The sequence below is a fragment of the Leptosomus discolor genome, chromosome 1 (assembly GCF_034619465.1).
Source record: "Leptosomus discolor isolate bLepDis1 chromosome 1, bLepDis1.hap2, whole genome shotgun sequence".
Lineage (NCBI taxonomy): Eukaryota > Metazoa > Chordata > Aves > Leptosomiformes > Leptosomidae > Leptosomus > Leptosomus discolor.
In genome coordinates this window covers 72,785,863-72,798,408 of record NC_141391.1, presented here as the reverse complement: position 1 = coordinate 72,798,408, position 12,546 = coordinate 72,785,863, and the positions used below count along the sequence as shown (strand labels likewise).

General features: G+C 48.7%; 1 protein-coding gene across 1 annotated transcript in view; it reads left to right on the top strand.

Annotated features, from left to right (window-relative positions):
- EIF5B (eukaryotic translation initiation factor 5B) overlaps nucleotides 1-9,217 on the top strand; it is a 37,504-nt gene extending 28,287 nt beyond the window's left edge. The window contains exons 16-24 of the mRNA XM_086477061.1: nucleotides 509-691; nucleotides 808-969; nucleotides 3,634-3,765; nucleotides 5,048-5,179; nucleotides 5,288-5,364; nucleotides 5,482-5,646; nucleotides 6,615-6,753; nucleotides 7,338-7,499; nucleotides 8,425-9,217. Coding sequence (XP_086333187.1) covers nucleotides 509-691; nucleotides 808-969; nucleotides 3,634-3,765; nucleotides 5,048-5,179; nucleotides 5,288-5,364; nucleotides 5,482-5,646; nucleotides 6,615-6,753; nucleotides 7,338-7,499; nucleotides 8,425-8,532 — 1,260 coding nt within the window. The 3' untranslated portion in view covers nucleotides 8,533-9,217. The remainder of the gene's footprint in view (nucleotides 1-508; nucleotides 692-807; nucleotides 970-3,633; nucleotides 3,766-5,047; nucleotides 5,180-5,287; nucleotides 5,365-5,481; nucleotides 5,647-6,614; nucleotides 6,754-7,337; nucleotides 7,500-8,424) is intronic.
- Nucleotides 9,218-12,546: the final 3,329 nt, after the last annotated feature.

The following is a 12,546-nucleotide window of genomic DNA, read 5'->3' as shown; positions in this document are numbered from 1 at the left end:
TCGATTAGGAAGAGAAGTGTTGCATCTCTTCTGACACACTGGTGTTTACCTCTCATTAACTGAACTTTGTTGTTAAATTGATCTTTTAACTGCCCCATCCTTAGAGTGCTAGTTTGGAGAAAAGTAGCAGCTAATTGCTGTGCGAGGTCAGTGGAGCCATGAATAGCAGATTAAGTTTCCCGTCCCTATTCTTTCTCTCTGTGGGAGAATCCCAGCTGTCTCTTGTTCCCTTGGACGCTGGCAGGGCACGGATCGCATCAGTTCTGGGAACTGGTGTGGTGACACACACGGCTGTCTAGAAGCTAGATGTGGTAGCTGGCGTTGCAGAGTTATCCCATGCTGCTTCCAAGTGTGGGTTGAGGCTTCACGTTCCATAGCATACTGTCAGTAACAATGTTTAGTTTAAAATTGGGATTTAAACAATGCAATAACGGCCTGGGGTTGGGTGTTACTGTTAGTGCTGATGTGTATATGTTTTTCCCTATGTAACTATTAATCCTGATTCCAGGGCTTGAACGCTGCCTTGTTTTATGAGAATAAGGATCCCCGCACTTTTGTTTCTCTTGTACCTACCTCTGCTCACACAGGGGATGGCATGGGAAGTCTGATAGCTCTTCTCGTTGAGCTAACGCAAACTATGCTGACCAAGAGACTGGCCGAGTGTCAGGAGCTGAGAGCTCAAGTCATGGAGGTAATTCAGCAGTTGTTGTTTGAAATCCATCCTTCCCTGCCCGCTTCTTCCTGGTTAAAAAAAGGAGCGTTTGAAGTGCTTCAACAGGGAGTAACCATTTTCCCCCTTTCATTCAGGTGAAAGCACTGCCAGGCATGGGCACTACCATAGATGTTATTTTGATTAATGGACGCCTGAAAGAAGGAGACACCATTATTGTTCCTGGGGTAGAAGGTCCTATAGTAACTCAGATTAGAGGTCTTCTGCTACCTCCTCCTATGAAGGAGCTACGAGTTAAGGTATGGAAACTGGTTAGTGCATTGACATTCAGAGAAGGTTTAGAAGCAGGAAAAAAGACAATACCAGGTTTTATAAAAAATGAGAACGTAGTAGAGTGCAGTTATATGAGCAGTACCCGAGGATGACGTAAAAGGGAAGACAGTGCACGCCTAGCGATTTTGTGAACGTGCTTGTATATTCGTGTTGGCGTGTCTGCTGTAACACAGTGGCAAAGAAAAGGATCAAGGAGTTGCCTTGCAGTGAGGATGAAGATGTCTGTCCTTTAGTGTAAGGGAGTCAAGCACGTGGCTACGTGCGAGAGGGGGATACCCAGCTTAAACATATGTTGGGGTGTACTAGTGCGGTGACTTCTGAGTTTTAAAGTATAAATGATTAGTAGAAGTGGGTTTTTTGATAACAAAAATCATATACGCTTAGAATCATAGAATCATTAAGGCAGGAAGAGACCTCCAAGATCACCAAGTCCAACCATCAACCCAACACCACCATGCCCACTAAACCATGCCTAGAAGCACTAAGTCAACACTATTTTTGAACACTCCAGGGATGATGATGACTCCCCCCCTTCCCTGGGCTGCCGGTTCCAGTGCTTGACCACTAGATTTGAGGAGTGAACAAGTGAATTTCTAGAAGTAGCGGTGAGCGGCGACGACCAGGGCCTCCGCAGAGTCTGCAGCCTCTTGTCATTTTCAAGAGTGTGGGAGGTTTTGCTGCCCTGGTCTGAACAGACTGGGGAGAGACACTGAGTTTGAGATCCTGCCTGTATTGCTTTCCATGGAGAGAGGAGGACAGCCACAGAAACGGAAGGCTATAAATACATGAATACATACATTAATATTACATACAGTTCAAAGGTGATGAAAAGAGCTGCTCAGACTTTTCCTGTTTAAAAGGGAAGGAATATGCGTCTGCACAGATTTTGCTCAAGGCGAAGCAAGCCGTACAGATGACCCAGGTGAATGTAACAGGACAGGCCTTAAAGGCTTGGTTTAGAGGTGGAAAACCGCACTGGGGGTCCTAATCTAAGGCTGTAACCGTTGTGGTGTGCTTCACTGCGCTGGGGAACTGCGTCCCTGCAGGCCACCGCAGTCCCCGGTGTTCAGTCTAGTTCCTTCCTGCAAACTTAGATGCTCTTGTAAAGTGAGTCCTAAGGGCTGTTGGGGCCTGGGTTGACGCTGGCGTCTCTCTCTCTGCCACGGCGATCCTCTGTTGTGAGACAGTGTGTTACTGTGGCCGTGGCGGTGCTGAAGGCTGCAGTATTGATGCTGAGGTGGAATCTGAGCAAGAGCCTCTTGGCCTGCTTTAAATAGGGAGACAAGAGCCACCCTCTCCACTTGGGTGTATGGCAGTCTAGTCAGCTGTGGGGGAGGACAGTAGCTTTGGAGAAACAAAGTCAGGCTTCCTGCTCTGGAGTGCAGTTTTATGGTAGTAACTTGATAACGGCTGGAGAATGGCGAAAGGAAAATGGACGTTTATGCTTCGGTTACGTTCTCAGCTTTGTTGGAAGCTCTTGAATATAGTCTGGTACCGTGAGGAATGAACTGAAAGCGTTTCTGTCTATTACTTCCCTTTATTTAAAGCAGAGGATAAACTGGTGTGTAAAACTCTTGAGACTGAAGGGTTGTTTTTTTTTTCTGGGACTGAGTAACAGTGTAACAGATCCCGGGTTCCCATCAACAAGGTCTTCAGATAAACCTCTGCACTTTGTTGGGAGATGGAGTGTAGGGTGCCAGCACCATAATGAAGAACACTGGATTTGGGAACCTTTAACTGGGGAAGTGGATCCTAGGGGAGCTGGTGGGTTGGGTTTTTTTTGAAGCAGGCAGGCGGTGAGGATGCATCTCAGTTCAGCTTGTCCATGGGGAGCTGTCATCCTTGAAGAAAAACCCAAATTTTGGGGTGGAGGGCTAAAGAATAGAGGCTTGCAGGAACAAAGTGTTTGCTGAGGAAGGAAGCTGCCTTGCAGTTCCAAGAGAAGGATGGGACAGACATCTGAAAAAAAGAAATGAAGAAACAAACCAGCAAATCCCTCTAACGCTGGTTTAAAGGTCTTCAGAAATAATGGCTTCTGTGATGCCTTAGAGCCGTGTCCTGAGTGGGGAGAGATCTTTGAGGTCCCCCTGGGTGGGGAGGAGCACCTGGGAAGTCAGACGTGGAGCGATGTCCATGGGAAGGCCGGGTGGGAGGCCTCCAGCGGGAGAATGAGTCAGCTTTTCCTGCACAGAGCCTTGGGCTGTGTCAGCCAAAGCTTTAGTGCTTTAGTTCAGCTGGCGGCATCTTCCCCTCCCCTGTGGGGCTGAACACAATTGGGGGTGGGGTTTGGGTTTTTTCTTTTTAGGGATCAGCTGCCTATTACTGCTTGCTCTTTTCTAGTGTATGTTCCTTTTTTTGGCCTCCTCCCTTGTTTTTAGATTATTTCCCCTTGCCCTGCCCCCCCTTGGCAGGGGTGTGTGTGGGGTGCCTGAAGGGAGAGGAGTGTGCAGACTGAAACGTGTAAACGCAAAGTAGAGAAAATCACTGATGAAGGATGGGAGCTGCTGGACTTCACTGTCATCCTCTCTGCTGTGCTTGCAGGCAGCAAGTTCTTGAGCTGCTCAGCACCGCTTTGTGTGGCTGCCTGGCATCCGCGTGAGCTCTTTGCTAGCGTGTGTTCTCCTTTTCAGAACCAATACGAAAAGCACAAAGAGGTCGTCGCTGCTCAAGGTGTGAAGATTCTTGGGAAGGATTTGGAAAAAACACTGGCTGGTTTGCCCTTGCTTGTGGCTTATAAAGAGGATGAAGTCCCAGTCCTCAAGGTGAGATGGCTGATGTTGAAATAAGACACTTAAACTGAGGGTAACAGAGTTCTCTGGTGATGAAGCAAATTCAGATGCTGAGAGCTCCATGTGCAGGTGACTGGCTTTTTTTTGGGTGCATTGTAAACACCGTTGCAGGAACACGCCGGAACCTTGTGTCCACATGCAGCACCGGTGTGGTGATGTTGTTAGCATCTGGACCCTTAGTTTTCCCTGGTATCTTGCTGGGGTGTCTCTGCTGGTGGAGTAAGGTTTGAAAACAAGTATCATAGCATAGTTTGACTACGTGTTAGTTACTGATTTGGTGTTGTCATTTATGCGTATATTTCAATTAAATTTTATTAGGGCTAGTGCAGTTCTTCAAACTATTAGAATTGCAAAGCTGATTTAAGACTTCGGTAGTAAATTTCTCTTGTGACTTACGCTTTAAAAATGGCGAAGGAAAGAATGTAGCTATCTTAAACCCAAAATTGAGCTCAGATGCTCCCATTCCCCGAAGTTGGGAAGTTAGTTTAAAAAGGAAACTCGCATGTTGATAGTTTACTTCTAACCAGAGTTTTGCTTCAGCCGATTGTCTACTTATCTTTGCCTCTAAAGGAAGGTTAATCTTTCAGGTCTCCCAAATACAGACGTTGTTTCTGGGTACACAGAAGTACGTACGTAAAGTGTACCAGTGGTAGAGATGAGAGGGCTCGAGGCAGATGGCAACACTCGTTCATCTGTCAGAGGAAAAGACTGAGTGTTTGGGTTTAAAAGGCACGGGCTCTTAAAAAATGCATTTTACTTCTCTGAAAGCAGCAGAATGGCCTTGCTGCTGCTGCTGCATCCTCTGTTCTGTACCTGGGCCTAAAGAGCGTTCGGCCTCCTTTCCAGCTCACGGTTCTAGGAGCGTCGGCTCCTGCTGTTGGTCCTTGGTTTGGCGACCAAAGATAGTGCCACACGCGACGGGGAGCGTTCACACCCTCTTGCCCGTAGAAACTGGCAGGGCTGGGGAGAGCTGTGTGCAGGCTGCAGAAAAATGCTACGAGCCCCCACGATGGGCATCTGCTTTGTGTCATGAGACCACCTGCTTGCAAACCCCTCAAGTCTAGCTCGGTTCGGACTTTTTCTAAGGCCAGAAACCAGCAGCCGTGTATCGCAGGGCTGCGAGGTGGTACCTGTCCGTGCAGCTGCCGCAGACTTTCAGCAGCTCATGAACAGGAAGACTTGGTACCCTGCGGCATAAATAGCAGTAGAACTAAAACTTGCTTTTTTATCTTTTTTTTTTTTTTTTTTCCTAAAGGATGAACTAATCCATGAACTGAAGCAAACACTGAATGCAATCAAATTGGAAGAGAAAGGTGTTTATGTCCAGGCTTCTACTTTAGGCTCTTTGGAAGCATTACTTGAATTTCTTAAAACATCAGAAGTGCCAGTAAGTACTTCTGTGCTGTAGCTGATGTTCTGGTTTCTACGTTTTAGTTGGTAACTTCTTGACTTGAAACGATTACTGACTGATTTATGTGTCTTCCCCTTTCAACAGTATTCAGGAATTAACATAGGTCCTGTCCATAAAAAAGACGTTATGAAGGCATCAGTTATGTTGGAGCATGACCCGCAGTAAGTAACTCTGCTGGACGCCGTTGGTAAATGCACGGTGGCGTTTCGGGAAGGCCCCCTCCTTGGCTCCGGTTCCGCGGTCTGGCTAGTAAACTGTTTGACGGGCTTTCGCTGCAGGTACGCCGTCATTCTGGCATTTGATGTGAGGATCGAGCGTGACGCACAGGAAATGGCGGATAGTTTAGGAGTTCGAATTTTTAGTGCTGAAATAATTTATCACTTATTTGATGCCTTCACAAAATATAGACAAGACTACAAAAAACAGAAACAAGAGGAGTTCAAGTAAGTAAGCACGATCCTATTCGGGATGCTTCCCAGATAACAATGTCCCTTAACTGTTTTATTATAAATGGAATTGCGTCTAATTTCTTGTTTCCATGTTGTTACTGAGCGTGTAGTTCTGCTGGGAAGGCAGGGGAGGAGGAGGAGGATAGGACAGTAACGGCAGTCTGACTGTTTACAGCTGGGATTAGGCTCGGTAGGGTGAGAGCTGTGAAGCAGTTACAAGATTTAGGTAAAACTGTCCTGTAATACGGAGCGTTCCTGTGACCGTTTGCTTTGTACGCTTGGCTTCTGTTCCTAGTTTGTAACAGAGGGGTTAGTCTCACGGAGTTAAGAAAATAAAAGGGATTTGGATTCTATTGTTTCATGTTTATGCAATTCCAGCCTACAGGGCTTAATTCTGACTGCAGTAACATGAATATGCAATCATTTTAGAATTTATAGGGACCCCAAATGAATTTTTGGAACCTGTGTCATTGGCCGATCCTCAGTGAAGTAAGGACAGACAAAATAAACGAAACTGTGTTTCATTTCATGTTGATCCCAATTTGATTTTGTGCGCCTCGGCATTTAAACGTATTTGTTCACTTTACAAAAAAATGTTGAATTTTTTTGAGTTCCTGTGAATGGCCTGAGGCAATAATATTTCTATTCCTGTGTTTTTCTGAGACCATAATTATACTGTAAAATTACTGTTCCTTTGGTCTTGGTCTTAGTTGACTGCCCAAGCAAGTCAAAATAAAATCCATGCCAGCCATGCTTGATTATTGTTCCCTATAGTTCTTGAAGATCAAGTATTGACTGGAATTAGCAAGATTGGGGAAGAGTTGTTTTTCCTACTCGATTTCTCCCCAAGTGATGCTCCCGGAATAAATGCCCGCAAAGTGTGGGAGAAGGCAGAGCTGTTCCTGTTGTTACACTGGTTTCCAGTACCTATTTCAAAACGCCTTTTCTTGGTCACCTTCCAGGCACATAGCAGTATTTCCTTGCAAGATGAAGATACTCCCTCAGTTCATTTTCAACTCCCGTGACCCAATAGTGATGGGTGTAGTTGTGGAGGCCGGCCAGGTGAAGCAGGGGACTCCCATGTGCGTACCCAGCAAAAACGTAAGTAGGCGCCTCTTCCCAGCGGACGTTCGGTCTGCCTGGTAGTTCCCAGGACGAGGCACCAGGAAACGCTTGTGTGCCTTTCCCCAGCGTCCTGAGGGTTGGTAGGAGATGAGGTTCGGACTTCTGGATCGAGTCTCTTTCCCAGTGATGTTGCTGTTCTCTGCTGGGACAGAGTCGAGTCCTGTAGCGGGGCGCAGCCTCCCGACTGCCGCCGGGCCCTGCCAGGGGCATGGCTGGAGGGTATCCTGCCAGGGAACCGCCCTTCTTCCCCCACTGTGGTATAAAGGAACAAGCAAAATTGTCATTCCTGGTGGCTAACGAGGCGGGGAAGGCAACTCCAGACCTCTTAAGGGATAACATGTCGATGTCCCGGATGAGCTATGGATGGGTTGACGTCGCTGCCCTTTTCATTATGATGCGCTTAGGGTGCAGTGGGTTTTGCTTTGCCAGTTCTGAGGTGGCCGCTCTGCTAGCGCGGTACGTCACACGAGCATGTCCGTGTACGTCAACAGGAATTGGGAGAAGGGCGTGCGCGCAGAGGTTTTGTGGGTGCGTGTTACAGCTGCTTCCTTCTATTACAGTTTGTCGAAATTGGAATAGTTACAAGTATTGAAATAAACCACAAACCAGTGGAGGTTGCAAAAAAAGGCCAAGAAGTATGTGTTAAAATAGAACCTATTCCTGGTGAATCCCCTAAAATGTATGGACGACATTTTGAAGCGACAGATATCCTCGTCAGTAAGGTAAAAGCAACCGGCATTTTTGGGGAGGGCTTATGAGATGGTGGTAGCTTGCTTGAAGTGGAAGCATTGGGTGGAGGCTGACGAACATGTGGTAGGAGCCTTCCATCGGAGACCAACAGACACCCGAAACGGGCCGTGTGCGGCACTGTTCAGCCGAGTTTCTCTGAAGCCTTGTTTTGAGGTTGGTAGTGGCGCCCCTCGAGGACCGAAGGAAGGATGTCCTGCAGCTAAAGCTACCTCGGAGCTTACTGCACCCGAGGGGGCAAACGGGTGACCTGGCTGGCTGCGCACCGCCGAGGGCAGCTTCGCAGTCCCCTGCGGCGCGGCGGCGCGATGTTGTTCGCCTGGTTTTGCGATTGCGCAATCGAGAGCCAGTGCTGTAGCCGCTCTGGTGCTGGCACGCGGGGCTCCGAGGAGGAGGTGGTCCCTGGCTCAGTGCGCTGCTCCCGGGAGCAAAGCCGCAGCTCTCCCATGCCCCTGACCGCTTTAGTTACCAGGGTGTAAGACGCCCCCTGCCACCCGCGCGCTGGGGGCATGTACCCATGAATTGGGGGGGCGAGTAGCCACGGGGGCTTGTTGTATGGAGACGCAGGGCCTGGGACGGGGAGGCGGTGCCGGTGCTGTGGGGCCTGGGGGAAGCGGGAGATCCTCGCCGGTGACAGGGCCTTGCCTCACCGCCCAAGGCACGAGAGGCTCTGTGCTTCTGTGGTCCCTGAAGACCAGGTGGGGGATGTGAGGGGGAAAAGAAGGGAAACAAGAGGGACGGGTCATGCAGCAGATGGGGAGCAAACCTGGGATTAGATGGAGCTTTCCGGACCTGCAAACCGATGCCCTTTCTTTGGATTAATTGCTTCCCAGGCGCTGGAAGCTGCCTTTATTAGTACAGATGGGTATGTCTCTGATGGGCTTGTCTTGTGTGTTACAGATCAGCCGTCAGTCCATCGATGCTCTGAAGGACTGGTTCAGAGATGAAATGCAGAAGTCTGACTGGCAGCTTATAGTAGAGCTGAAGAAAGTGTTTGAAATCATCTAGCTAACTTTTTACAGCGATGGGGAGGCAGGAATACGCACACTATTCCTGTTCTAAAAGTTACCAACAAAGTCGTATATTGAAGACAGTGTTGGATATATGTTTGGGAGGAAAATATGTGGATAAAATGTTTTCCATGAGAAACCAAGAAATTTACACTGGTTTGACAGTGGTCAATTTACATGTTCCCATGGTTCCAATGTGCCTGTTCACCTCTCCTACTGCCCTTCCTAATACTGGCTGCTGTTTTAAAGTTTGCCCTTCCTTCTCTTACACCTCCCCTTCCACCCTTTCCCGCCCTCCTCTCCAAAATAAAATAAAATAAATTGAATTTTTATTACAGAACTAAAAGCTCTTTCACTTTTATACTGATGAGATCAGTACTGCAGTATTTGATTAACCAAGCTTCTGCAGACTTTGTGATTCTTGGGACATTTTTGATGTAAGAAGTACTTCTTTATTTATGCATACCTCTGCCCTTGACTCTCTTTTCCAACATTCTTCTGCTTTGTGCCTATAGAAATTTTTTTAAATAGAAAATTAGGCAATTGGGTTATTTCTGTATTTGCTTTGTGTGAAACAATGATGTAAAGCATAGTTGGCCGCCTTTTACTGCTTGTACAGTTCATGGAAGTCGACCTGTAATCATTATAACGCAGAGCCGCAAATAAAGGAGATGGACATAGTAGCCCCTTTGTTTCACAGTTTGCTTCAATAAACCACCTTTCACCTCGTGGGCTGCGGCAGAGGCGGAGAAGCCAGGTGGGGGCTTGCGCCTCTGTGCTCGGCAAAGCAAGCGTTGCAGCCAAGGCCCGCCTTCCTCTGGTGTCACTTCCCCTGGTGGAGCAGGCCCTGCCTGGTGGTGGTGGTCGCGGTGGCTCATGTCTCGTACCGGAGCTGCGGGCCAGGTGTTTAGCAAGTCCCAGTTCCCAGAGAGGCTCTGCAGGGAGGAGTTTGGAGGTGGCATCTGTTCTCCAGCTGCTCCTCGGAGCGGTGGTAAGCACCTGTTGTCCGCAAGCGAGCGCTGACTTTGGATGCTGTGTCAAAGCGGTTGTCACCCAACACCGTGGGACTACACCAGCTCAAAGGGCGGGTGGTTGATGATGTTTGTGATGACCAGGCGTGGGTCTGTAATCCCAGCACTTCCCTCCCTGCCCTGTCTCCAGGGTTCCCTCCTCTGGCTGACAGTCTGGCGTAGCCCTAAGCAGGTGCTCCCCTGCAGCTCAGGGCGAGAGGAGCTAAACAATCACTTTTCAAAAGCACAAGGCTGAAACAAAATCAATAATGATCTTTCACGTAGCTGAGATTTTTAGCATTTAAAATATTTACAAGATTCTAACTTGCAATATGCAGTTTGATCAGATTTCTTCTGTCACTTAGATTATTTTTTTGGCTGGAAAAATCTGAGTTTTACAGTTGGGATTGTGTGGACTCCATTACCAAGGAACACTTAATAACTTTTACCTCCTTTGGCAGTGGAATTTAACTTAGCAGAGTGTTTTTGGTTTGTTAGACTTTAAACTTGCCATTGCAAAGGCCGTTTTCAGGATGGTTGGTGCACGGTGCAAATTCCTGTCACTGGGTGTGTTGGTGGTTTAGAATAGAACGATCACAGGGAGGAGACTGCACTTATTTGTTATAATTATTTCTTTGGCAAACTATGCAATCATGAAAACTACACTAATAAAATAAGTTCTTAAGAACTGAGATGTCAAACACTGTGGTCTCGATGCATTCTTGATTGTTTCCTCAAATGTGGGAGGGTGGTCTTCCCACAGGCAGAATGCTGGGAAGAGGGTCATGCCATTCCTGGAGGTTGCTGTTGTGGAACTTAGACCGTCATGAAAAGGGTTTGAGGAAGCAGGTAACTGTTGAAGACTGAGGGGGCCTTTTCAATGCTTATACATGTCTAAAGGGTGGGTGTCAAAGAGGATGGGGCCAGGCTTGTCTTGGTGGTGCCCGGCAACAGGACAAGGGGCAACGGGCACAAACTGGAGCACAGGAAGTTCCGCTTGAACATGAGGAAAAACTTCTTTACTCTGAGGGTGACAGAGCACTGGAACGGGCTGCCCAGGGAGGTTGTGGGGTCTCCTTCTCTGGAGAAATTCAAAACCCCCCTGGACGTGTTCCTGTGTGACCTGCTCTAGGTGGCCTGCTCTGGCAGGGGGTTGCACTAGATGATTTCCAGAGGTCCTTTCTGTCCCAGCCCACTCAATGGCTTTCAGGGTAGGTGACTGTTTTGTATCCTCCCTTTTAAAAGGGGTTTTCCTCTGCACAGCGGGGACCCTTTGCTTGGCAAAGGTAGCGAGTTAATAACCCTCTCTGGGCAGTAGACTGGCAGCAGTAATGCGCTTTATTAATAATATTTCACAGATCAGATGTTTCACATAAAGGTACGGCTTTCCCTAATTTTGTCTAATAATATAGAGGGAGAGAAAAAAAAAATAGTGGAAAAAGACAGAGAAAGAGAGATCGCCCCTCCTGGGGTCCAGCGACAGACATCTCACAGGTCTGGTCTGATCTTTGGTTCTTCAGTGGTGGGTGCACACTGGTGCCTTGATTATTGGTATTTTTATTGCCCCTTCCATTAATATTCATGAGTCATGTTCACATTATCCCCTCCTCTTTTTGCTTTTCATGCTAATTAGGACGCAGGCGCAGCAAACAACATTTTGGGGGCTCCACAGGGGTTTTGTTCACTATAGATAAGGGAGCAGACCTTCTCAAAGTCAGGAAACACCTCTCTTCTGCAGGGCTTGCCTGTTTGGAGAGGGGAGGTTGGGTAGCTGCTCCACCTGAAGCCCCTTTATCGATCACCCCAAGTGAAGTTTCTGAAGGAGAACACCGCTCCACCCTCCCGTCTCTGAGGAGGGAGCGCTGCCCCACCTCCACAGGGCTTGTTCCCCCTGGGGCAGGCTGCACTGCAAAGCAGGCTCTTTTTAGAGCCAATACGTAAAACTTGCACTGTAAAGCAGGTTTGTTCAAGACACACACATAAAATCTGCAGAACAGGTTGTTTAAGGCAAAAAATCGGACTGTCCTTGAGCCCTTCCAACCTCTGCCGGTCTGTGATTTTTCTCCCATCAGGTGTTTATACACATGGGTAAGATCCTGCCCCCCGCCTTCTCTTCTCCAGGCTGAGCAGGCCCAGCTCTCTCAGCTTCTCCTTGAATTCTGAGAGGAAGCTCCACTCTCTTCAACAACTTGGTGGCCCTGCCTTGGAGTTGCTCTGTCTGTCCATGTCCCTCTTGTACTGAGGGGCCCAGAACTAGACCCAGCACTCCAGGGGGGGGGGTCTCACCAATCTCCTCCCTTGACCGGTGACATTCTTACCCACGCCACCTGGGAGGCTGCTGGCTGCCTGTGCTGTGAGGGAGGCTTGCTGGCTCAAGCAACACAGGGCCTGATCCGCAGAGCTGCTTTCTAGCCAGCCACCGCCCCCGGGGTGGTTCCTCCCTGGGTACAGAACTTTGCACTTCTCCTTGTTGAACTTCACGAGGTACCCACCAGCCCACGTCTCCAGCCTGCTGGTCTCTTCTCTGGATGCAGCACAGCCCTCTGCCGGATCAGCCAATCTTGCGTCATCAGAAAACTTGCCGAGGGTGCGCTCTGCCCCGTCATCTGGGTCATTAACAAAGATGTTGAACAGATTTGGACCCGGTACTGACCGTGTGTGTACACCACTTGGGCCTGGCCTCTAACAGGACTCTGTGCCACTGATGACCGCGCCCGGGGCCTGCCTGCTGAGGTATTTTCAACCCATGTCTCTCTCCCTAGCCCATACTTCATCAGCTTGTCTGTGAGGGCGTTACAGGAGAGATCACGAAAAGCCTTTCTGAAGTCAAGGGACACAACATCCGCTGCCCTTCCCTCATCCATCACCTTGTCGCAGAAGGCTGCCAGGCTGGTACCTCTCCCAGCGTGCGTTGCGAGGGAAGCCTAAGGCACAACCTGAAGCTAAAAAAAAACGGCGTGACCTGCGCTGCAGCCCGCGAAGCGCTGCAGAGCGCTCCCCGC